Source organism: Pinus tabuliformis, chromosome 7 (genome assembly GCF_031772625.1).
Source record: "Pinus tabuliformis cultivar Carrire ecotype Pingquan chromosome 7, CPIR1, whole genome shotgun sequence".
In the NCBI taxonomy this organism is placed as follows: Eukaryota; Viridiplantae; Streptophyta; class Pinopsida; order Pinales; family Pinaceae; genus Pinus; species Pinus tabuliformis.
Window position 1 is genome coordinate 312,299,556 of NC_142293.1, and position 24,417 is coordinate 312,323,972.

Here is a 24,417-nt window from a genome sequence, read left to right on the forward strand (position 1 = left end):
GGATTGTCTCTTCATAATCACTAATTTGATATTCCTATTAAGTTCTACAAACTTAAGATCAAATTGTGATTCACTTCAAGTTTGTGTCTTTCCATGATTTATCTTTCACTTGAAGTTATTTGTTCATTATGAAAATTTTGATTATTGCACAACATAACCTAAATCAAATTTGGAATTTTACCAAGTCTAATGCATTATCACATGCATATTTTTCTTCCAGAATTTAGAAACTTATAATTTGGAATTGCTTTCAATGTTCATATTCCATTGAGAATCACCTTAAGTTTTATGTCGATAAGATTCATCTTTCACTTAAGATTATCTTATTTCATAAAACACAATTTAGGGTTATTTCAAATTTGACACTTTTTCAATCAATTTTTTCCTTAGCTTAAGTTCATTTCCTCAAAAAATCATAATTTACTTGAGTTGTTAATTGTTCGTTTAGAAATCTCAAAATTCATCTTGCATATCACTAAATAGATTTGTGATTAATCTCATCAAACTTAATTTCATATCATTTAAGAGTTTCAGCAAATGGTTTTAACCAATAAAACTCAAATATGAAAATTTCACTAAATATTATAAACACGATTTTTTGTTTAATCTACCCATAAATCAATTGCTCTAGCATGTAAGCAGATTTATATAATGTGTTTAATATTATTGAAGTTAAATAAACTTGTATAAGTATCATTTCACCAATGTTAGAACATTTATATATTACCTGCTACATTTTTATTTTGGATTTAATTCTATAATATCTAATATCACTTAGATTAATCGTATTTAAATTTATTTAGACCTTTTTATGCTAATCACTGTATAATTGAGAAATACTCAACCTCTAAACCTCTAAAGAGGCAACAGAAAATGGTGACAATGATACAATAATAATTGTTATCCCAAAATGGATTGAGCTTTTCAACTTAAAAGCTAGTTTAATTCAGAAATACTCAACCTCTAAAGAGCCAACGAAAAGTTATATCAAGGTGACAATGATACAATAATAATTGTTATCCCAAAATGGATTGAGCTTTTGAACTTAAACGCAGTTTAGGTGGTAACAGTGTAGGTCCATTGGTTGAGGTAAACTTAGTGCACATATATTCCATGGTGGACACGTCATCAAATCACATGCAAAATACCTCTATCAAATGCCTTGGAATTTTTTTTGAACCTCTCATCTAAGTAGTAAATTAGATATCATATCGACCAATAAAATAATGTCAATTCATTGACATGTTATCAATCTAATCACTACACCTAGTTACAACGCACTAATTATGAGCCAGGTCAGCAGACAACATATAAATCATACCAATGAACGAAATATATGTCCAATCAGTTAATGAATGCTTTAGACGTAAGTCCATCAATTGGGAGGCACCATATATATGTTCACATCAAAGTCACATGGACTGACAATGTGCCACATAAGAAACACATTTTATTTTTTTGGAAATAGGTGGGAATGAGTGAAAAATTACAAATGCAGGTGCATTTCATGCACGGATAAAATGCAAGGACTGATACGAGATATTGAAAATTAAATTTTCGGACATCATCCAGGGACCTGAGTACAGGATACTTAATATATCAATGACACAACATTTGCATCACGAGGAAAAATACAATCTCCAGCTTATATAATGTCTATTGAAATTTATCCACTTGAACACTTGGAATTGGAGATAAAAATCATTTATTTTACAAGCAGGATCACCGTCTGCTTCCGCCAAAATTGCATAGCAAAACTGGAATTCCAGTTTCTACATACAAGTTTCTCCAGAGCCTCACCACTGGCACCAGATATACTTCAGATAAATCTAAAAGCCAAGTCACTGTCCCTTTGTCCTAGAATTACTGAATCATCATTGTCCATCAAAGGTGAAATGTAAAACTGCGACTACGAAAAGACAAGCATGGCCCTTCCCAATCTCGTTCCCGCTATGGGCATAAACACATTAAATCAATTTACTTTTGTGAAATACGATACCGAAAAACACTCTTTAACCCACCCAACCTAGGATGAGTTCTGGACAGGTAACAAGGGGTTGTTCAAGTTGTAGGTCGGGAACCAATAAAGGCTTTATACGATTCAACAGTCAAAACCAACTTCATTAGTGTCCAATCTCCCAGTAATACTGAAGTACCCACCAATGCAAACAAGCACTGCAGCTTTAAACTTCATAAGATTTCAACGAACCTATTTTGAAATGAAAGCATTGTCTGCGCACAGCTTGCTGGAAAGTGTGTAAAGCCTCTGGAGCACTCTAATTATCGTCCTTCTTGCAGATCCTCAGAAAAAACAGCTGTGCGTGAAAGATTGTCATTGTCAATTCCGCTTAAGCCAGAAAATGGACCAGATGAAAAAATTGATGATGATCCATCTGACTCGAATGTGGTTGATGATGGTCCAATGTTTCGTTTATTTGGTGTAGGATGACGATTGGAGTTGGTCTGAGTTTCGGTCAATCCATCTCTTTCTCTGGTCTGATGGTTTTCACTAGTTCGCTGAACCATTTTTAAAGACTGAACCACCTCCCCCATAGTTGGCCTCTGGTTTGCTTCAGGTGCTACGCAAGCAGCTGCTATCGCACATACCTGTACAAAGTCCTCCTTTGGATATTTGCCATCAAGCCTAGGATCTGCAAGCTCTCCCAACCGATCTTTATCTCTGAGAATTGGACGAGACTGAAAAAGTCGTAGAAAAGGAAATGTACTTAGATATACGTATAGATTAACTACAATAAAAATGGCTTATTACTCTAAAAATGTCTAAGAATTTTTTCAAAGCAGAAGGCTCTCATCCGCAAGATTACATTTACTTTTCTATTGTGCCAGCCAAAGTATCAGAAATGCCTATGAAAGCAATGCAAATTGAAACACTATTGAAAGAAAATTTCCATTGCGGCTAGAACAAAATAAATTGTGAGCGATTTATAAGCTTTTGGATGATGACTCATCTTCATCATATATCTTTTAAATGAACTCGGATATGATGGAAACAAAACAAAAGCTAAATCCTGGCAAAGATCCTAACCCATGTTACAAGGTTTTCCTGTCCAGAAGGTTGAGACATATCAACAGGTTTCCTTCCTGACAACAGTTCCAGCAAAACAACTCCATAGCTATATACATCACTTTTTACCAGAAGATGACCAGTCATAGCATATTCGGGAGCTACATACCTGTAATGCAAAACCATTTCGACCTCTATTAAGTATAGAAACATCATGGGGCGTGTTTTAGATATATATGATGTGGCATCACACAAAATCAGCATACCAGTCTTACTAATGCAAAAAGTTAAACTTGCTACAAGACCCTAAACAGCTAGTGAACATTAACAAACTAAACAAAGTGAGCTGGAACTCGTTCTATGTCTAAGCAATAAATATCATCAAAGATTTCTACAGAATGAGTAGTATTATACCCAAAAGTGCCCATTACACGAGTAGATAAATAGCTTCCCCGACCCTCCGGAGCCTGCTTAGCAAGACCAAAATCAGCTACTTTAGCATGAAAATTATTCTCCAGTAAAATATTGGATGCCTTAAAATCTCGGTGAATGACACAAGGCTGGGAATCCTCATGGAGGTAAGCAAGACCACGGGCAGCATCCAGAGCAATCTTCATTCTTGTCTCCCAATCCAGTGTATGATTTGCATCTAGAGGTCCTGTGGGAAATATCACCATGGCAAAGTTATCAATATCAAAGAGTGATAATTGACAACCTAAAAAAGCTTCAATTCAAACCTAGCAGTGCCAGTTAAGTGTTTCCAAAGATGAGAGACAGCCCTTTGGGAGAAAATACAAAAGAGTCAACTCCATAAAGCACTTCAAATCCACAAAGAAACAAGGGTAAAGGAGTCTCTTATGCTAGGCTCTTCCATGCATCACATAATTCAGCAGTTTAGAAAATTAGTTGATAGAAAATTAAAGAAAGACATTGAAATCCTCTTTCAAGAACTCAATTAAAATGGCTAAGCTAATAGAAATGAGTCAGTTACCATGAAGCCAAGCTTCTAAGCTTCCGTTTGGGACAAGTTCATAGCAGAGCAGATGCTGGGAGGAATCACGACTGCCATAGTAGCCAAGAAGTTTTACAAGGTTACGGTGATGAAGCCGGCTTAACATCTCAACCTCAACCAGAAACTCTCTATCTCCTTGATGGCCACCACTTGAAAGCTTTTTGATAGCCACTGAAGTCCCATCTTTAAGTACACCTTTGTAAACTCGTCCAAAGCCACCTTCCCCAAGCACACTTGCAAGTTCAAAATTATTTGTTGCTTCTTTAAGTTCCTCGTAAGCAAAGAACCTTGTACTGCTGGGATGAGGAACAGATCCATCATTTGAAATAGTATCAGCTAAGCTTGACATTGCTGCCAATGAAATAATAAACCATGCTCAGTAACATACAAGACCAAAAAACTCACTTTCTGGTAACAAAGTCATCTTTTTGAGTGATTTTGCATTGTGAAATGACAAGTCTTATTATGTAGCTTGAGAATCCAACACAAGAAATAATATATATACTACTATATTCACATTAGGAACTGTATCTGCATTTACGTGAGTTGTGTCATATTAGTACTTTAATTAGATGCATGACAGTGCTAGGCATGCCATTGGAATTATACATCTATCGTTTTCCTAAGCAACTAGTACTCATGTCTGTACACAAAAAAATATGGTCTAGAAGCCTCCACCTATGACCATCATTCTGTCGTTTATGCATTCTTATATTCTTTATGATTGACATGTGTTGAATTTCAGGTAGCTGCGGGAGGTATTCCCCAGCTACACATATTAGCCCACCAAAAAGAAATTTAAGAGGAAAAGAAATTAAATTTAAATTGGCCCAAAATTTAATTTGAGAGGGAAATCAAAATTTAATTTTGAGGGAAAATTAAATTTAAAATTGCCTCCAAAAAGATCAAGTCGGCCTAGCATAAGGGCACCCTAAATCTTCTATATAGTATAAAAAGGCACTTGATTTTCTCATTTGAGCATAAATCGATCACACATTCATTCTCTCTCCTTCACACGTGGGAAGCAGTTTGAGAAAGAGACTGAGTTCCTGGGCAGAGTTGACCGTTGCCCAAATTTTCTGGGCAAATTTCTGTGGTCAATTTGACCTATTTTGACTGGAAAATCAGATTGTATCTCTTGTTGAATTGGACAATTTGTCTTAAGAAAAGGTTGCTGGGTTTTTCCCTAGTTAGGGTTTTCCCAGGGTAAAATTTCTTGTGTCTCTGTCCATTGTTATTCTACTGTAATCTCTACTGTCCGAGGAAAGTTATGGCTGAATTTTCTGAAGTATAATTGCTTAATGATAATCTGAAATCTGCTAAAGTAATATCAATATCATTGGAAGTAATTATCAGTTTCAGGAAATTGTGCTTGTCTATATTGCACTTGAAAAATCAACATATTCATGAAGTCATCTCAGCAAAATCCAAGAAGGTCAAGATCCTCTTAGATGAGCAATTATATTCCTGGGAATGGAACATTTCACTAAATAATGCAAATGACAAACTCCTTGTAATAAAAGTGGTGTATATTATCCTGATAGGAGCATGCAAGTCTAGGGTAAAAGACAACCATTTTCTATAACTTCCATCAATGAGTCACTCCAGCTTTGGCATTTTGCAATGGAAACACCGGACAGAACACAGCTTTTGTGGGTAGTAAATGGGATTCTTTTTCCAGGGAACACCAAAAATAAATGATCATTATTTGTGAAATGTCTCTTTCCCCAATGTATTTTTTCCAGAGAAGACCAAAAATAAATGACCATTATTTGTGAAATGTCTCCTTCCTCAGTGTCAGACTTTTTCCAGGGCAAACCAAAAATAAATGACCATTATTTGTGAAATGTCTCTTTCCTCAATGTCATACTTTTTCCTATATCTTGGACAACTAAGTTTTGTAACAGTCAAACCATCAATAGTAACTCACCATGGCCAGCCACATAGACTTTAATTCTACTCCAGTCTTGTAGCAATTGCATTCACGATGCAAATTTTCTGAGCCTTAGCACCAAACTATGCCCATGGCCTGACAATCAGAATGATCTAGAATCTAAATTGACAAGCCAAAAATAAAGCAACTTCTACAATAGCTACTTATAGCTGATTCTTTTGAGTAATGGTATTTGTGGCTTTGTGCCACATGTAGATTGTCAAGTAGATGCCAGCTTTTGGATATTCAATGTAATTTCACTGTCAAATTATTGGTATTCAATAGAATACAAAATACCTACCTTCAAAAGAATACAAAATACCTAAGTTACTGTGCCGTATGGACATTGTGATGTAGTTGCATGATGTAATGATACAGTCCCATAAGATAAACCATAAACAACATACTCCATTGTAACACTAAAGAGTCCAGACAAAAGACAGAAGAATATAGAGTAAACATTTGATAATGCAGGAAAGGAATATCAAGGATCTTATAAGTGCCAAATTTTCATTATTTCTCGGTTTCTATTAGTTACCCCATATATTGAGTGGAAACCAAAAGCCAAAGTTTCCACAGGTGATGGGATGACCTCTGTGAGTAATCATGTAGAGATATTTTAATGATATTTTACATGAATGTCCAGTGGATTAGCATTGAATGCTCACAGTTGAGTGAGGATTGAATTGCATCTAGGGTCAAACGATTGTGAGTGACAAAGGAATCATGGACTCATTAAATGAGGAGAGACTTTCCAAAATAACTGTTATTTTAAGAATCATAGTATAGTTATTGGTATTGATTGCATATTTGACATGAAGAAATTATTCATGGACATGGATTATATTTTGAGCAGCGATTGTATTTTTGGCCTGAGTCCTATTCCAGGAGGATTAAAAAATGATTATCAACAACCTGAAAATAAACAACCAATGACGATAATTATGGAAGGGATAATTATTACTAGCATGAAGCTTTTACTGGTAGAAGACATTTGAGCCTTATTGATAAAAACCCCAACAAAGTCTGAGAATATAGCGGAATTTTCTAAAAGGTACATAAGACCAACTGCCCCATGGGACAGAACAACTTACATGCCAATGCAACATTTCCTCTAGACATGCCGGTAAAAAATAGAGAAATGTATGGAGATAGAATTATCCAATATTTGGATAAAAAAAAATTACATTACTCATCTGGATTTTGTAGAAAATTTGGTCCTGTAGCCCCACCTGGTTTCAATTTGTTTTGCATGTCAAGTTTAATGCCCAAACCCCATAGTTCATTGCTGAGAAATTGCAATTAAAACACTAGAAGCTACCACTACTTTTCACTTTCAGCTGATAATTTCACAAGCATGCACAAAAATTTTGGACACTGATTTTTGGTCAATTAGACCTTGGAAAAACCCCAAAGGGAAAACGAGTAGGAAGAGAATTTTTATTTGCTTTTCTCAGAGAAATTTTTACAGCATTAAATACACAACAGGAGTACTTATCTCCCTCCTTGAAATTCGGGTCAGCTTCTAGAAACTCATGCTGCTGTCCTTGAAACTCATGCCACTGTCCAGACTTTTACTGTCTTGACTTTTGTGCCACAGTCAGCATTTCTCTGCCCCGAAAATTGTGCCTGTCTGACAAATATCTGCCTTGAAATCTGCACTGTCAGACTGACTCCTCGATTTGTGTGCCTGTCAGACCTGAAATTTCTGCCTGGAAATGCATGTTGTCAGATTGATATTTCCTCCTGGAAATTCATGCCTCTGTCAGCACTTCAGCCTCTCAAAAATCGCATTGAATCTCTCAATTTATGGGCTGCTGTATGGTCTGTGCCTCCTCGATTTGCATGCTACAGCTCTGCCTAGCAATGTGTGCCTGTAGCTGCCTTCTCCTTGCTAAAAATCGGTCTCTCCTTCAGCAAAAGCCTGCTATCTCAGCCTTCTCCTCTTCTCCTTTATCTTCTCCACTTCTCCAAAAGCTACACATGAATAAGCTCCTCTTTGCCTTTTTCCCCATTTCTAGTCTCCATAAGGATGAGAAGACAAATCCCTAAGATCAAGGTCTGAGATTAGATCTCAGCTTCTCTTGATCAAGTGTGGAGATCTAATCTCACCATGACCCTCTCTCATGTCTCCCCCTACATTAATGAGCCCATCTAGTCACACTAAAAAGGCGGGTTCAGTTGTTTTCCTAGGCTTAGGCAAAAAACACTAAGAAACACCTCCTTGGTACCGTTTTGAACACTCCCTCTTACCGAGGAAGGTGTTTCTCACCACTCCCATCTTATCCCTAAAGTAGACATGCTTTCCCCTTGGCAAGAACTTGGTAAGCATGTCTGTGACCTATTAATCAGTGGATATGTACTCTAGCTTCATTGCCCCTCTCTGAACACAATCCCGGATGAAGTGGTATTTGATCTCAATATGCTTTGACCTGTCATGAAATACTGGATTCTCTGTGAGTTGTTTAACTACTCTGATTATCACAGTAAATCATAATTGGTCTCAATTGTTGACCAAATAAGCCATACAACATCTTCGAAGCCAAATGGCCTTGCAAGTCGCAACTACCCTAACTAGCTGCAATGTACTCAAACTTTGCGGAACTCAATGCCACTAATCTCTATTTCTTGCTTAACCACGACACCACTGTTGAACCCAACATAAAACAACATCTTGATGTACTCTTCCTCTCACTAGCACTGTCTGCCCAATCTAAATCTATACAACCTATCAACTTGACTCCATCCCCCTAGACATAGTCTAGCCCATGATCCATCGTGCCCTATAGGTACCGTAACACTCGTTTCACAGCCACCCAGTGCACCCTCCTAGGCACCATCATAAATTGACTCAACGTGTTGATTGTGAAACAAATATCTAGTCTAGTGTTGACCAGATTCATCAGTGACCTGATCAACTAATGATATAATGTGGGGTCTACCAACTTGGAATCATAAGCATGCAGCTTCTAGTTGGTAATCATCGGAGTGGCCATAGGCCTATAGTCCTCCATACAAAATCTCTTCAATATGCCTCCTACAAACCTGCCCTAGCCCAAGAAGATATGCCCATCCTCATGCCAAACCTCCAACCCCAAAAAATAGTGCATCAGTTCTATATTAGTCATCTCAAACTCTGAAGCAAGATCTCTCTTATAGTGCTCAATGAGTCTCTCCTCTCTTGTAATAAACAAATCATCCACATGCAGTATAAGAATGAGAGGAACCTCGCCAACCACAATGTAATATAGGTTCGGATCTACATCACTCTTTGTGAACCCATGTGTTACAAGTAGGAATCAATCCTCGAGTACGATACTCTTAGAGCTTGCTTCTAACCATATAGGTCTTTCTTAAGCCTACATACATGGGACTCTCTCCCATGTACCTCAAAGCCCTATGGCTACTTAATAAAAAGTTAAAAACCTCCTCTTGTATGACGCCATTGCGAAAGGCGGTCTTCACATCAATCTAGTGAATCTTCCAACCCATCTATGTTGTTATGGAGATCACTGCTCTAATCGAGGTGTATCGAGCCACTGGTGCGAAGGTCTCCTCATAATCAACTCCTTCTACCTGTGAGAACCCTCGTGCCACAAATCAAGCTTTGAACACACCACACTACCATCTGCAGCATGTTTGAGCTTGTAAAGCGATCTGGAAGTTGCCACTAATTTCCTCTTAGGTCTTAGCACTATCTCCCAAACATCATTCTTCATGATGGAAGCATACTCTTCCACCATGGCATCCCTCCAGATTTGTTGATTTGCAGCCTCCTCATAGCTAGATGGCTCGGTCTCCACAACACTAGCCACATAGCCACCCAACCGCTCTGGTGGTATGCTCTCCCTAACTAACCACTTAGGTCTTCCCACTGACTCTTGTGCTTCCTTCAAGGTCTCATAAAGCCATCTTGGCTTCCTCTTCCCTGAAGTAGCCTCCTGAACTGGTGTGGGAATATCCTCCTCTAGAACTCCTGATGAGGATGCCTCCATGGCCTGCGGTGAACCTATACTCTGGGAATCTGTGTCATGTGATCCTGAACCCTATGATCCTATCACCACAAAAGTTGGTGATCCTAGAACTCCGGATGAGGATGCCTCCATGGCCTGCGGTGAACCTATACTCTGGGAATCTGTGTCATGTGATCCTGAACCCTATGATCCTATCACCACAAAAGTTGGTGATCCTCCTAACCCCGGTGAACCTGAAGATACTAAAACTTGTGGTGTACTCCTCTGCTGAGGAGCCTGCTGCTCTACATGATCATCCTCCTATGACCTCCTCAAGGCCCTCTCCTCCTCAAACATCACATCCCACCTCAAGACAACTTTCCTTTTGGCAGGAATATATATACAATAGGCCTTGGAGGTCTCGTCGTAACCCACAAAGATACCCTTCTCTGTTGTGGGTTCCAACTTTGTCCTCTTCTCCTTAGGGACATGTGAATAAGTAAAGCACCCAAAAATCCTAAAGTGTTGAATTTCAAGCTTCTTCCTAGAAAAAGCCTCCTTGGGAGTCTTACTCCCCAACACTATATGTGAACTCTTGTTCTACAGATATACTGCAGTGTTACAAGCCTCAACCCATAAAAAGAAAGGTAGCCTTTGATCATGTAACATGGCTCTGACCGCCCCTACTATGGCCCTATTCTTCCTCTCTGCCACCCTGTTAACCACTCTATGTCAACTACCCTATAGAAGTACACTTTTTTCAAAGGGATTCCATCATGTTTGAACATGAAAATCATCTTGGATTCATCAGTCATCAATGATCAGTTTGTCAGAGTTATAAACCCATTCTGTAGTTTGTACAGTAAATGATCTTAGTAAGACTATAAATGTATGTAACCTAGATAAACCTATTATTTTGATGACGATTTTCATCCTAAGAGATTTTTTGTCTCACTGATTCATCTGTGTTTCTAAACACATAGATCGACAGAGTTTTTCGCTCCAACCTCACCCCAAAGCTAGGGTGGATTTTGTCATCAAGATCTTAGGTGAGTCCTAATGTTCTAATAGAGTCTTTTGTAAAAGTGATTTAAGAATAATTTTAGCTAATTGACTAAATTATTTTATTACAAATCTATTGGTCTACTAGATCATATTGAGTCGCAGAATTGAGTCAAATAATTGAGGGTCTATAACGAATGGGTTTTACCCCTTTGAGGGTTGAAATGTAATTATTTTAAGTAAATAATATTTTAACCATGGTGCTAAAATATTATAGAGTTAGAAAAAATTAGCAATCTAAATTAAAAATCTCAAGTCAGAAATTTAATTAATTAGAGTCAAAATTAAAGTCTTAGAGAAAATAAATTCTCCAAATAAAAAAATTGTGGGTCCTAGAGAAATTAATTTTTGGAGGTTCCTCACCAAGGGAATATTGAAAATTTCAAGAAATTTTGGACCCTTGGGCCTTGGTGGTAAAGTCAAAGTCAATTTTTCGAGGAAATTAGCTCAAAATAATTAATTTGAGCTAATTAAAAATGAATTAAAAGATGAATTCGAAAATTTCTCAAAAAATAAATATTTCGACGATGGAGATTCAAAAATAATCAAATCTTTATCAACGGCTGAGATTACTTTGACAGGGATCAAGCCAACTAGCTGTTTGCAGAATTTATCTATAAATTAGAGGTCATTTGTCTTACAAAGGATCAGATCTTTGAATCATGTACTAGCTCTCGAAACTCTCTTGTAATTTTTCTGGAATAATAATAATGCAGAAGTCTTTCAGATTTTCATTGATGGTGGTGTTTCTCTCCTACTTCTTATGGTAATATTGTTTTTAATGCTTTGTTGAAGTATATTTTAGAAGTTGTTGATTATTAGCCTTTGTGAAATAACTTATTGCACAGGTATCTTGCTTAGGTTATTGAATCTAAGATAGCATTTTAATTCAATTAAATTAGTAGGTATCTCTATTTTTTTAGGATTATAGTTTTATTTTATATCTCTATCGATTTGACAACTTGATTTGAGTGTGCAGAGATCTTTTATATTCGAAAGCTTGGGCGTGAGGGGAAGTCCTCAGTTGGACCAGCCAACTCCCTGTTGATTTTTGATAGCATTGGATGTGCTCTAGCTTTGAAATTTGGAGGAGAGACTAAGGCACATGAGATCTCCAAGACCCAGAAATCGTTTTGAGAAATTCCACCCGGATGAGGAGTTATTAAAATAATTAATATTTTTGATGGGTTCCTAAAGTCTAAACTTAGGAAAATAAAAATATTAATGGGTATTAATAAAGATAAGGGTGAGAAGCTTCTAAGAGACGAGGATCAAGTCTGTTTTAATCTTAGCCGTTGATTAAGGACTTAATCTCGGTCGTTGATTCGTCAACAGAAAAAGTATAAGAGAAGACTTGAGGATCATTTAGAGACACAACAGTAGATACTCAATATTTCAAGGAAAATCGATTCTCAAATAGAGGAGATTGATTTCAGAGTGAGAGTTGCAGGGTGGAGGAAGAAGAGGGCATCAACAATAGACAATGACAAATGAGGAGGTGACGCAGGCACAGTGGGAGATAGCACAGAGAGAGACGCAGTCCAGAGGAGAGACACAGAGCCTGCGCAGGCTGATGCAGAGGGACGCAGAGCCACTCAGAGCCACACTGGGCCACACAGAGTGACGCAGGGGTGATGCAGAAGTGAGAGCAGGGCCTCCAAAGTGTCAGAAGGTCTCAAAAGGAAAGTCTCAGGTGTTTTCTTTCAGTTTCTCTGTAAAATCATTCCTTGTAAAAGGAATTGCTGCTGAAGATTAATAAAGCCCTCATCTGCTGCACCGATTTTCCCACAATGGGTTTTTCGGGGGATAATTGTCCAAAAATAACTGTGTTGATGTGATTCGTTCTTGTACATGTATTTTTCTCTGGGTAGTTGTGTGATAATAGCAGTAAAATTTATTTTAATATTTACTGAAGGGATTTCGTAAATAACTTATTGTGAATAATAAGTAGGTGAAATAAATCAGTTGCTGCAGTTGTAGAATTTCAGTCTAGAAATTTTCACATGGTATTAGAGCAGAGATCCGACAAAAGGAGAGGAAAATCGATTATGGATCAAGAGCATGATGCAAAGGCATCCACTCAAAGGGACTCGCATAGATTTCCAAAATGTTAATTTTAGGTACGTTCTATGCTTAGAGCAATTTATTTCAATTTTCACAGTTAGCTCAATATCTTTTCCAGATTAGCAATCACATCAACATTAAAGTAAACTGCAGATAGAACATAAACATAAATCGCAGAAGACAAGCCAAGACAAGAGGACACAAGATGTGGCGCTAGCCAGGGACAAACCCCAATGTGGGGAAACCCTTGATCAATTCTTCTTATATGTTCTTCAATAGTTCAACAGAGAGAGAGATAGTAAGTTTACAACAAAAGTCAACACTTTGACTTATCTAGATAAGAGCATAGACCATCTCTAAGAAGATGATACATGAGATCAATTGAAGACATGCTGCTTCAACTGATTCTCCAAGGTGACTCCTTCACCTATCGTTTTGTTGCATTTCGTCATCATGCTGCACCTCACCGCGCTGCACCATGCTGCACCCATCATCACTATGTTGCGTCTCATCACACTTCATTAATCATGACTGTACCCATCACTATATTGCATTATGTGTCATTGCTGCAACATGTTGCCATACTGATCTATGTGTTGGCTGCATCTTGCTTGCTTGTTGTCCCTTGCTTGCTTGTTGTCCCTAGCATGTTTGTTGTCCTTAACACGCTTGTTGTTGCATGCTAGTTGTAACATTGCATGCTTGGTGTATTTGTTGCTAAGTACCATACAACTGTCCCAATGTTTGTTAGTTGTCCCTTGCATGTTGCTCTCTGTCAGGCCAGGCAGTAACTCCAATAGACAGTACAACTGACTCGTTCTATTTCATTAGGTATGCTATTGTTATATACAAAAGGGTGTAACTGCTCAGTTCATCTCCTGATGACTGTTCACATTCCTAATTTAACTATTTACATAAATTCACCCAATCGTGAGGATTAGGTGTCAACATTCCCCCCTTAATCTGAAGGGATGTTGGTGAGTCCAAGCATCGTTCTGAATCTTTCAAGCTTTTCTCTTCCAAGCGCTTTAGTGAAGATGTCTGCAATTTGCTCATTTGTGGAACAATGATGGAGATGGATTGTTTTGGCCTCAACATGATGTCGAATCAGATGATATTTAGTATTGATGTGCTTCGTTCGATCATGGAACTTTGGGTTCTTGGCCAACTTTATTGCAGAGGTATTGTCAATCATGAGTGGAGTTGATTGCAATTGTTTTACCTGCAAATCTTCAAGAATTTTCCTGAGCCACACAATTTCTTTTGTTGCTTCAGCTGCTGCCACGTATTCTGCTTCTGTTGTGGAATCTGCTGGAACTGATTGTTTGCGTGATCTCCAGGAGACAGCTCCTGATCAAAGACTCATAGCATATCCTGAAGTAGATACCCCAATTTCTTTGTCTCCATCGAAGTCTGAATCAGAGTATCCGATCAAACTGAAGTCATCCACCTGTGTGTACTTGATTCCAAAGTCTTGAGTTCCCTTCAAGTACTTTAGAACTCTTTTTGTAGAAGACCAATGTCCCTCACAAGGCTTTTGCATAAACCTGGAGAGGATTCCAGCAGCAAATGAAATGTCTGGTCTGGTAGTAGTTAGGTAATTGAGACTTCCTACAAGCTGTCTATACTTTGTTGCATCCTCAAATTCCTTTCCTTCAATAGATGTGAGCTTTAAGTTTTGTTCAATTGGAGTAGTAAGAGGATTGCACTCTGTCATGCCAAACCTGTTCAACAAATCTCCAATGTATTTCTTTTGAGAAAGAAATATGGACTTTGGATGTTGGGTTACTTCAATGCCAAGATAGTAATGAACATAGCCCAAATCAGTCATTTCAAAACTTTTCCCCAATTCCTTCTTTATGAATGCAATGTAGCTTTCATTGTTCCCTGTCATTAAAAGATCATCTACATATACCACTAGATATACAACTGTTTTGCCAACTTTCTTGACAAATAAAGTTGCATAATCAAGATCAAAATGATTGAAGTTGAGTTTCAGAAGATGCTCAGTTAGTTTTTCATACCAGGCTCGCGGTGCTTGTTTGAGGCCATACAAGGACTTCACAAGTTTGCATACTTTATGTTCATGTCCTTTCACAACAAATCCTTCAGGCTGAGACATAATGTTAAAATTCGCAATCAGGGCAAAACTTCATGTGGGTCATCTTATTCATGGCTGATAATATTTTTATTAGATTCCTCTCGTCGAGAGGTGTAAGATTGATATAAAGATCATCCGATTCCGATAAGTATTCATGGAGATATGAATTCATTTTGATTATGGAATTATTATCAAGCCGACCTACAACTCATGTAGGCTCAGAAGCCCAGCAGTCGCATCTATTCACCCACCAACGTTGTGTATAAATATAAGAGGACTTTTCCTCATTTGGACTCACTCATCTCATCACATCTCTCTCTCTACTGCGCAGATATGAGTCTCTTCTCTACTGCGCTGAAATGGGTCTCTCTCTCTCACACATGTGAAGCCGGAAGCTGTTGAATTTGAAGCTGCAACTGCAGAAGTAAAGATTGACTTGCGTGGCCTAGAGGATCTCCTCTTTGGAACTGCGCTGTAGGTTCATCTGAACCTCCTTTGAAAGCCGCAACTTTTGGTGGTGGAATGAAGTCAATCCGATGAACGGTGTTGACCTCTACTGGTCAACTTCCCATGCAGTACACCCTCTTTTCTTGGCAGAAAGGGGTAGCACCTGAACGACGTGTCCATGCCAGCCTACAGTCATCAGCAGCTTGATCATTTCAATTGTAAACCCAGTCTGCATGTATGAATTGTAAATAATCTAAGCAGATCAGAGTCATGTATGTAAAATTGCCTAGGTGGACCTAACTTTCTATGATAATCTATGTCCCGGAAGGTTTTTCGTCTCACCGATCCATGGATCGGCAGAGTTTTCCTTCAAACCTGACCCCAAAGCCGGGATGGATTTTGTCATTAGAATTTTAGGAGAATCCTAGTGTGTTGATCTGCTAGATTATAGTTGTGTCGCAGAACTGGGTGATTTATGAGGGTCTGTGTTAAGTGGGCTTGTCCCCTTGAGATGTAAGTTGTAAAAGTCATGATGTAATGTGTCTTGAGAGTCGAAAAATGTTTTAAATCCCCTCGTGAGTCCTAAGTCCTAGGTCCTGGGTGATGTTTCCAAAGGTTTAGTTCGATGATCCATTTAAAAAATGAAATAAAATAATAAAATAAATAAAAAATTTAAAAATTTAAAAAAATGAAATAAAATAAAAAAATAATAAAAAAAAAATTTTAAAAATTTTAAAATTTAAAAAATAATAATAAAATAATAAATAATAAAAAAAAAATTTAAAAATTTAAAAAAATGAAATAAAAAAAAAATAATAAAAAAAAATTTAAAAATTTAAAAAATAATAATAAAATAATAAATAATGAAAAAAAAATTAAAAATTTAAAAAATAATAATAAAATAATAAATAATAAGAAATTTTAAAAATTTTAAAAATAATAATAAAAAATTAATTGAATAAATCGACGGATGAGATCAAGAGATGTCTTGATCTTCATCAACGGTCGAGATCATTTCTACATGGATCATTCGAACTAGCCGTTGGGATCATTTCCTTTATATAGGGTCTTAGCTAGTCATTTCAAATTCATTCGATCTGTGAGTCAGATACTGAGGAAGCTCTCTTGTAAATCTGTTTCTGGTTAATAAATGAAGACTTTGGGGTCCATATCTTGCTGGTGTTACTCTCTTAGAATGCTGTGAGATCATTTCATTTTCTGCATATGTTATTTTCCGCCATTAATAATAGCTTTTCGTAGAGTATTGTGAGCACAGGTATCTTGTTCACTTGCTGGGGTTTGGGTGCTGTTAGGGTTTTTGAAGTAATGGCAGGTATCTCCATTACTGTTTGAGATCTAGCAACATTTTTTGCCCTCTTTGTTGACGGTTGTTTTGAGCTGTGCAGAAAACATTTTCTGAAGGAAATTTGTGGGCGTTCGGGGAAGTTCTCGGTTGAACCAGCCAACTCCCGCAAGCATTTTTTTTGCTGAGCCCAGTTGGACTTGATCCTGGGTCTATCATTCGGTTTATTTTTCTAAGTTTGCATGAGAGATTTTCTGAAGTTCTTCACAGTGACGATCTGAAATTTCTGTTCTTTAAAATGTTTTCCGTGCTTATTGCTGAATCTGGCTATTAAGGGGCCAAATCTGTAAATTAATTAGCTGATCTAGGGTTTTAATTTTTGCTTTATGCAGTTTTTTATTAGGGTTTAGGGTTTTTTTTTTGGTTTCATTTTAGCACATTCATCTTTTCGAAGTTTTTTTTTAATCGCTGGATATCGTTTTGGTCATGTGATTTAGCTGATGATAGATGGTTGCTGTCCATGGTCCATGTTCCTATATCATTTAACAAGTAATCGTTTCTACATCAATCTCTTAAGGCACTGGTCTGCTCAATTAATCAAATCCATCGCGTCCTTTTTATAGCGTATCTCGTGTCTCCCAACCAACTGGTCGACAATTGGTCTCATCATCTCACAGGGACTACCCCCCTTAGCCACGGGAGACAGGCTTAAACGGAGGGATCGGGGATCAGAGTGACAGCCCCCGGTCTGAACGTTGTCGTGTCAATCTGCGCGACAACATTTTTTGGCGCCGTTGCCGGGGATAGAGTTTTTCTGTCCTTGGCGTTTCAACGACTTTTCATCATTCATCGTTCATCTTTTTATCATTCATTTGAGCCGGCAACGCCAACATTTTTTGGCGCCGTTGCCGGGGACAGAGTTTTTCTGTTCCTGAAGTTTCATTGACATTCACCTTATCATCTTTCTCATCTCTCATTTTAAGCTGGCAAATTCAACCTTTTGGGTTATCATTTGGATCTTTTATTGCTTTATTTTTCGCCATATCAGTAGCATCTCTTCGGTCTGTTTTTTGTTTGGGTGGCGACTCCACTTTCTCATTTTTCCCAGACAAGAAGCTTTCCTCATATCTGCTTGTGGTTACTTTTTGGATCCTAGAATCAGATTCATTGTTCAAGTGGCGACTCCACTTCTCTCATCTCTTAATTTTCTTGAGCAGAAATCTCTTTCTATCATCCATTTGATCCTTCATTGTTCATCATGGATTATTCATTTAAACCATGTCATTTTACTGATAATCTCCATGATCTTCCGAAAGAGGCCATTGGTAAATTATTTAAGTTCTCGGGTGGTGATTCGGTCACTGTTGAACAACATTTAAACAGGTTTACTTGTGTAATGATCTTATATTGTAGATTTCCTCAATATAATCATGAAGATTTCAAGATGCGTCTATTTGTCCATTCTTTAGAGGGTGATGCCTTGAATTGGTTTAATAATTTTCCTAATGATTTTTTCACTTCTTTACAAGACATTCTCAATGCTTTTAAAAATAGATATGGTTATCCAAACAGCTTGCCTTCTGCCTCTAAAATTGTGCAACAGAATGAAAGTAATTTGATAAGCGGTCCAGCTGAAAGATCCCAAGACGATTCATCATGTCAGAATGTGTCATCCACCGGAAATATTGCAGATCAAGTTCATGATAGTGAAAAATCAGGGACAAATGACAATGAAAGGGAAGAGCAAAAGCAAATTTTACGAGATCTAATGATGCGGGTGAGAAATATGGAAATCAATCAAACTAATTATGTCAATGATGTGAAAACTTTATGCACCCACCTGGAAAAACGTAATAGGGAGATTGAGGTCACGCAAAATCAGCATGCTAAAGAAATTGAGGCCATGAAAACTAAATATGAAACAGAAATTGGAAACATGCATAGCAAGATGTCAGTCTTAGAGGAAAATATGGTGACCATGAAAGCTGATCATGATAAGGAAATTGACTCTATGCAAGACAAGTTACTAACTATGGAAGAGGAAATGACTATCATGACGTTCAATCATAATAATCAGTTGGCTGACATGCAAGCGAATCATAAAGAAGAAATAAATTTTATGCAGCATTGCTTGATGGACATAAAGGAAGAGAATGTTAAAGTAATAAAAGACATGCAAGAACACCATGCCAGACAAATCAGTGCTATAAAGGTTGAACACTCTAGTCAGATGAATGCCATTAAAATACAGGTTCAAAGGTTTCAACAATTGGAGGATAAGAGAAACCAGCAAACATCAACAGATCAGGAGTCTTCTCATTTGCTGCAACAAGATTCATCTTATTATTGGGAGGTTGTTGATTCGATTGAAAGATGGTTGATTGAGGGTGATCCAGACAGACTTAAGAATGATAAAGATCAGATGCAAGATGAAGAAAGACATAGCACGCATATCTTACATACTTCATCTGAAAGCTTTGAAACAGAAAGTACCAGGTCATCAGTAATTCAACCAGCCAGAAAGAAAATGCGCAAGAGAAAGAAAATGAGAAGAAGATTTGACGCATCAGACGGCCGCAAGCAGCTTGATTTTCGGATAGGAAAGAGTCCTACCATATGCAAAATGGGACATGGCACATCCGACAAGCAGCCGACAGATTTGCCTGAAAGCAGGCAAATGCTCAGTATGCACTATATTGAACACATCTGATGCCGTAGGGCATCCTTTGTATCGTATTTCTAACCCTACTCCTTGTTTTTTCCGCATTTTCGTTTCTGCTTTAGATAGTTAATAAATGAAGAGCTTGTATCTTTATTGTGCTTAATGTATATGATGATTTTGGATGGACGCTACTTATTTTTGTGTTGTATGGATGCAGATTCTAGATTCTCACATTCCTGCAAGCAGCAACGTGTCCCCAAGTAGAGCCAGATGTTGACCTATACTGGTCAACTTCCCATGCAGTACACCCTCTTTTCTTGGCAGAAAGGGGTAGCACCTGAACGACGTGTCCGTGCCAGCCTACAGTCATCAGCAGCTTGATCATTTCAATTGTAAACCCAGTCTGCATGTATGAATTGTAAATAATCTAAGCAGATCAGAGTCATGTATGTAAAATTGCCTAGGTGGACCTAACTTTCTATGATAATCTATGTCCCGGAAGGTTTTTCGTCTCACCGATCCATGGATCGGCAGAGTTTTCCTTCAAACCTGACCCCAAAGCCGGGATGGATTTTGTCATTAGAATTTTAGGAGAATCCTAGTGTGTTGATTTGCTAGATTATAGTTGTGTCGCAGAACTAGGTGATTTATGAGGGTCTGTGTTAAGTGGGCTTGTCCCCTTGAGATGTAAGTTGTAAAAGTCATGATGTAATGTGTCTTGAGGGTCGAAAAATGTTTTAAATCCCCTCGTGAGTCCTAAGTCCTAGGTCTTGGGTGATGTTTCCAAAGGTTTAGTTCGATGATCCATTTAAAAAATGAAATAAAATAATAAAATAAATAAAAAATTTAAAAATTTAAAAAAATGAAATAAAATAAAAAAATAATAAAAAAAAAAATTTAAAAATTTAAAAAATAATAATAAAATAATAAATAATAAAAAAAAAATTAAAAATTTAAAAAAATGAAATAAAAAAAAAAATTTAAAAAATAATAATAAAATAATAAATAATAAAAAAATTTAAAAATTAAAAAAAAAATGAAATAAATAAAAAATAATAAAAAAAAAATTAAAAATTTAAAAAATAATAATAAAATAATAAATAATAAGAAATTTTAAAAATTTTAAAAATAATAATAAAAAATTAATTGAATAAATCGACGGATGAGATCAAGAGATGTCTTGATCTTCATCAACGGTTGAGATCATTTCTACATGGATCATTCGAACTAGCCGTTGGGATCATTTCCTTTATATAGGGTCTTAGCTAGTCATTTCAGATTCATTCGATCTGTGAGTCAGATACTGAGGAAGCTCTCTTGTAAATCTGTTTCTGGTTAATAAAGGAAGACTTTGGGGTCCATATCTTGCTGGTGTTACTCTCTTAGAATGCTGTGAGATCATTTTATTTTCTGCATATGTTATTTTCAGCCATTAATAATAGCTTTTCGTAGAGTATTGTGAGCACAGGTATCTTGTTCACTTGCTGGGGTTTGGGTGCTGTTAGGGTTTTTGAAGTAATGGCAGGTATCTCCATTACTGTTTGAGATCTAGCAGCATTTTTTGCCCTCTTTGTTGACGGTTGTTTTGAGCTGTGCAGAAAACATTTTCTGAAGGAAATTTGTGGGCGTTCGGGGAAGTTCTCGGCTGAACCAGCCAACTCCCGCAAGCATTTTTTTTGCTGAGCCCAGTTGGACTTGATCCTGGGTCTATCATTCGGTTTATTTTTCTAAGTTTGCATGAGAGATTTTCTGAAGTTCTTCACAGTGACGATCTGAAATTTCTGTTCTTTAAAATGTTTTCCGTGCTTATTGCTGAATCTGGCTGTTAAGGGGCCAAATCTGTAAATTAATTAGCTAATCTAGGGTTTTAATTTTTGCTTTATGCAGTTTTTTTTATTAGGGTTTAGGGTTTTTTTTTGGTTTCATTTTAGCACATTCATCTTTTCGAAGCTTTTTTTTAATCGCTGGATATCGTTTTGGTCATGTGATTTAGTTGATGATAGATGGTTGTTGTCCATGGTCCATGTTCCTATATCATTTAACAAGTAATCGTTTCTACATCAATCTCTTAAGGCACTGGTCTGCTCAATTAATCAAATCCATCGCGTCCTTTTTATAGCGTATCTCGTGTCTCCCAACCAACTGGTCGACAGTTGGTCTCATCATCTCACAGGGACTACCCCCCTTAGCCGCGGGAGACAGGCTTAAACGGAGGGATCGGGGATCAGAGTGACAGCCCCCGGTCTGAGCGTTGTCGTGTCAATCTGCGCGACAACAAACGGTTTGCAAGATATCGGCTGCCCTAGTTTGAAGCCGGAAACTGCTGAAACTGAAGCTGCAACTGCAGAAGTAAAGATTGACTTGCGTGGCCTAGAAGATCTCCTCATCTGAACTGCGCTGTAGGTTCATCTGAACCTCCTCTGGAAGCCGAAACTTTTGGTGGTGGAATGAAGTCAATCCGACGGTCAGTTTGTGAGATATGGTCTGCCCTAGTTTGATAATGAAGCCGCTAATGCTGATGCTGCTGATCTAGGGTTTGCTACTGCTGATATGAATCAGATTTATTGTACTATTTCTCTCTGCTGAATTATTGAAGATAAAAGAAGATTTGATCAAAGGGTTTCCCCACACATTGTGGGGCTTTTCCCTGGCTAGCCGCCACATCTTGTGTCTCTTGTTTTGGCTTGTTTTCTGTCGATCGTTTAATGTTCTATCTGCACTTTACTTTATGTACATGTGATTGCTAATCGGTGGAATATAATAAGAAAAAGAAGTAAACTGTTATAAGCATAGAACATACCATAACATAACATGGTATCAGAGCTGAGGTGAAGACAAAGCCTGAGCAAGAGCAAGAGCAATCATTGAAGAGAAGATTGGCAAGGCTATCCTAAAAGAACTATGGGGTCCTCAACACTCTTTCTTGTCAAAGACAAGCTCCGTGAGAAAGCTGACTATCACGGATGGAAGATGTCTATCGATCTAACCCTTGAAGATCAAGGAGTGCTGGACCATGTAAGAGGCAATATTGTAGAGCCTTCATCAAATGCATCTGCTGCTGCCTGGAACAAATGGAAAAATGGAGAAGTCAAAACAAAGAAGATCATCCGAGACTCTATCGACAAGCGCTTGGTGGCTTACATCTCTGATCTAGACACCTCCAAGGAAATCTACGACAGACTGGTGAGTTTATTTAAAGTTAATGATGCAAATCAAGTTTTGTTTCTTAGAAATAAGTTGAGGGAAATCAAGAAGGGTAAAGATGAAAGTATGCAAGCATACTTCTTAAGAATCACCGAGATCAAGAACGATCTCCTATCTATTGGGGAAACCATTACTGACAGAGAAATGGCACTCACAACTCTCGGAAGATTACCATCCGAATGGTACGTGTTCAAGACTACTCTTCTGAACTATAATGTAATTCCTGGTTTCGAGGAATTAATGGCTAGATGCATTCAAGAAGAATCAAGGGAAGAAGTGCAAGAAATGCGCATGCCTAAAGGTCCTCCTGCTGCCTTTTCTTCTCATGCAAAGAGAAGAAAGGACTCACACCGAGACGATGATCAAAATCCCTCTGATGGCAAATCAAAGGAATGAAAAATTCAACAGCAAAGGTAAGAGGAGAGCTGGAGATCAAGGAAGAGGACAACCATTCAAGAAGGCTAGAAAGTCCAGGATGTATTAAATGCACCTGACCTCAAAAGGAACCTAGTGTCCATCTTGGCAATGGAAGACAGAGGCTACAAGGCAACCTTTAGCAATGGCAAGGTATGTATATGGAAAAATAATGTTAAAGATGCCTTTACTCTTGGGTTTAGTGTTGATTCATTATATCAGGTCGATGGAAGTCCGCTAGGTGTCATGTCTTGTGACACACTCTTTAGTCCGAACTTTGGCATCGGAGGTTTTCCCATCTTCATTACAAAGCTCTACCCGATGTAAGACAGATGGTAATAGGGATGCCCGAAGTCCAAGTAGAGAAAGAAGGTGTATGTCCGGGATGTGCCAAAGGAAAGCTCAAAAGGGGACCATTCCCCTCGAGCCAAAGCAAGACCTCCGATATATTACAATTGTTTTACTCAGGCATACCTGAGGTTGGCATTAAGAGGTAGACTACTACACCACATACTCTTGAGCAGAATGGTGTGGTGGGAAGGAAGAACCACACGATGATGGAAGCTGTCCGGGCCATGCTACATGATCAAAGACTTCCAAATTTTCTATGGGCTAAAACTGCAAACACTACCGTATATGTACAAAATCGATGCCCTCATCAAGCATTGGGTTCCAAAACTCCTGAAGAAATGTTCACCACCGGTCAAAGGGAAGTCATGATTAGTCATGATGTCACCTTTGACAAAGATATGGCTCTCAGCAAGGTGGACAATCTGCTGACTTTGAGTAGCTCTCAAGAAGCCGACACCAGGGAACCGAAAGAAAAGGATGATGAATCATTGCCTGATGTAGAAGAACCCATGGATCCGATTGATCCTCATCTACATGAGCCTTCCTCTTCTAGGAAGAGGCCTTCATGGATTAGGGGGATACTTGTTGATGCTGAAGGACATGCTGCACCCTGAGGAACCTTCCATCAAAGTAAGAAACTTAACAGGTATCAGGGATACCTGACCATCATGAGCACGATCATACAAAATGAACCTTCATCATTCTCAGATGCCGTCAAGCATCAAGTATGGAAGGATGCTATGACCGAAGAATATGAGTCTATCATAAAGAATGATGTTTGGGAAGTAGTTCCCAGACCCTAGGACAAGACTGTTGTTACTTCCAAATGGCTTTACAAGATAAAGCATGCAGCAGATGGAAGCACGGAAAAGTATAAGGCTCGTTT

General features: G+C 37.8%; 1 protein-coding gene across 1 annotated transcript in view; it reads right to left on the reverse strand.

Moving 5' to 3' along the window:
• Positions 1-1,335: 1,335 nt before the first annotated feature.
• LOC149247119 (Protein kinase superfamily protein) overlaps positions 1,336-24,417 on the reverse strand; it is a 250,869-nt gene continuing 227,787 nt past the window's right edge. The window contains exons 5-8 of the mRNA XM_089458133.1: positions 4,017-4,388; positions 3,440-3,683; positions 3,047-3,194; positions 1,336-2,697 (exon numbers count right to left, since the gene is read on the reverse strand). Coding sequence (XP_089314259.1) covers positions 2,281-2,697; positions 3,047-3,194; positions 3,440-3,683; positions 4,017-4,388 — 1,181 coding nt within the window. The 3' untranslated portion in view covers positions 1,336-2,280. The remainder of the gene's footprint in view (positions 2,698-3,046; positions 3,195-3,439; positions 3,684-4,016; positions 4,389-24,417) is intronic.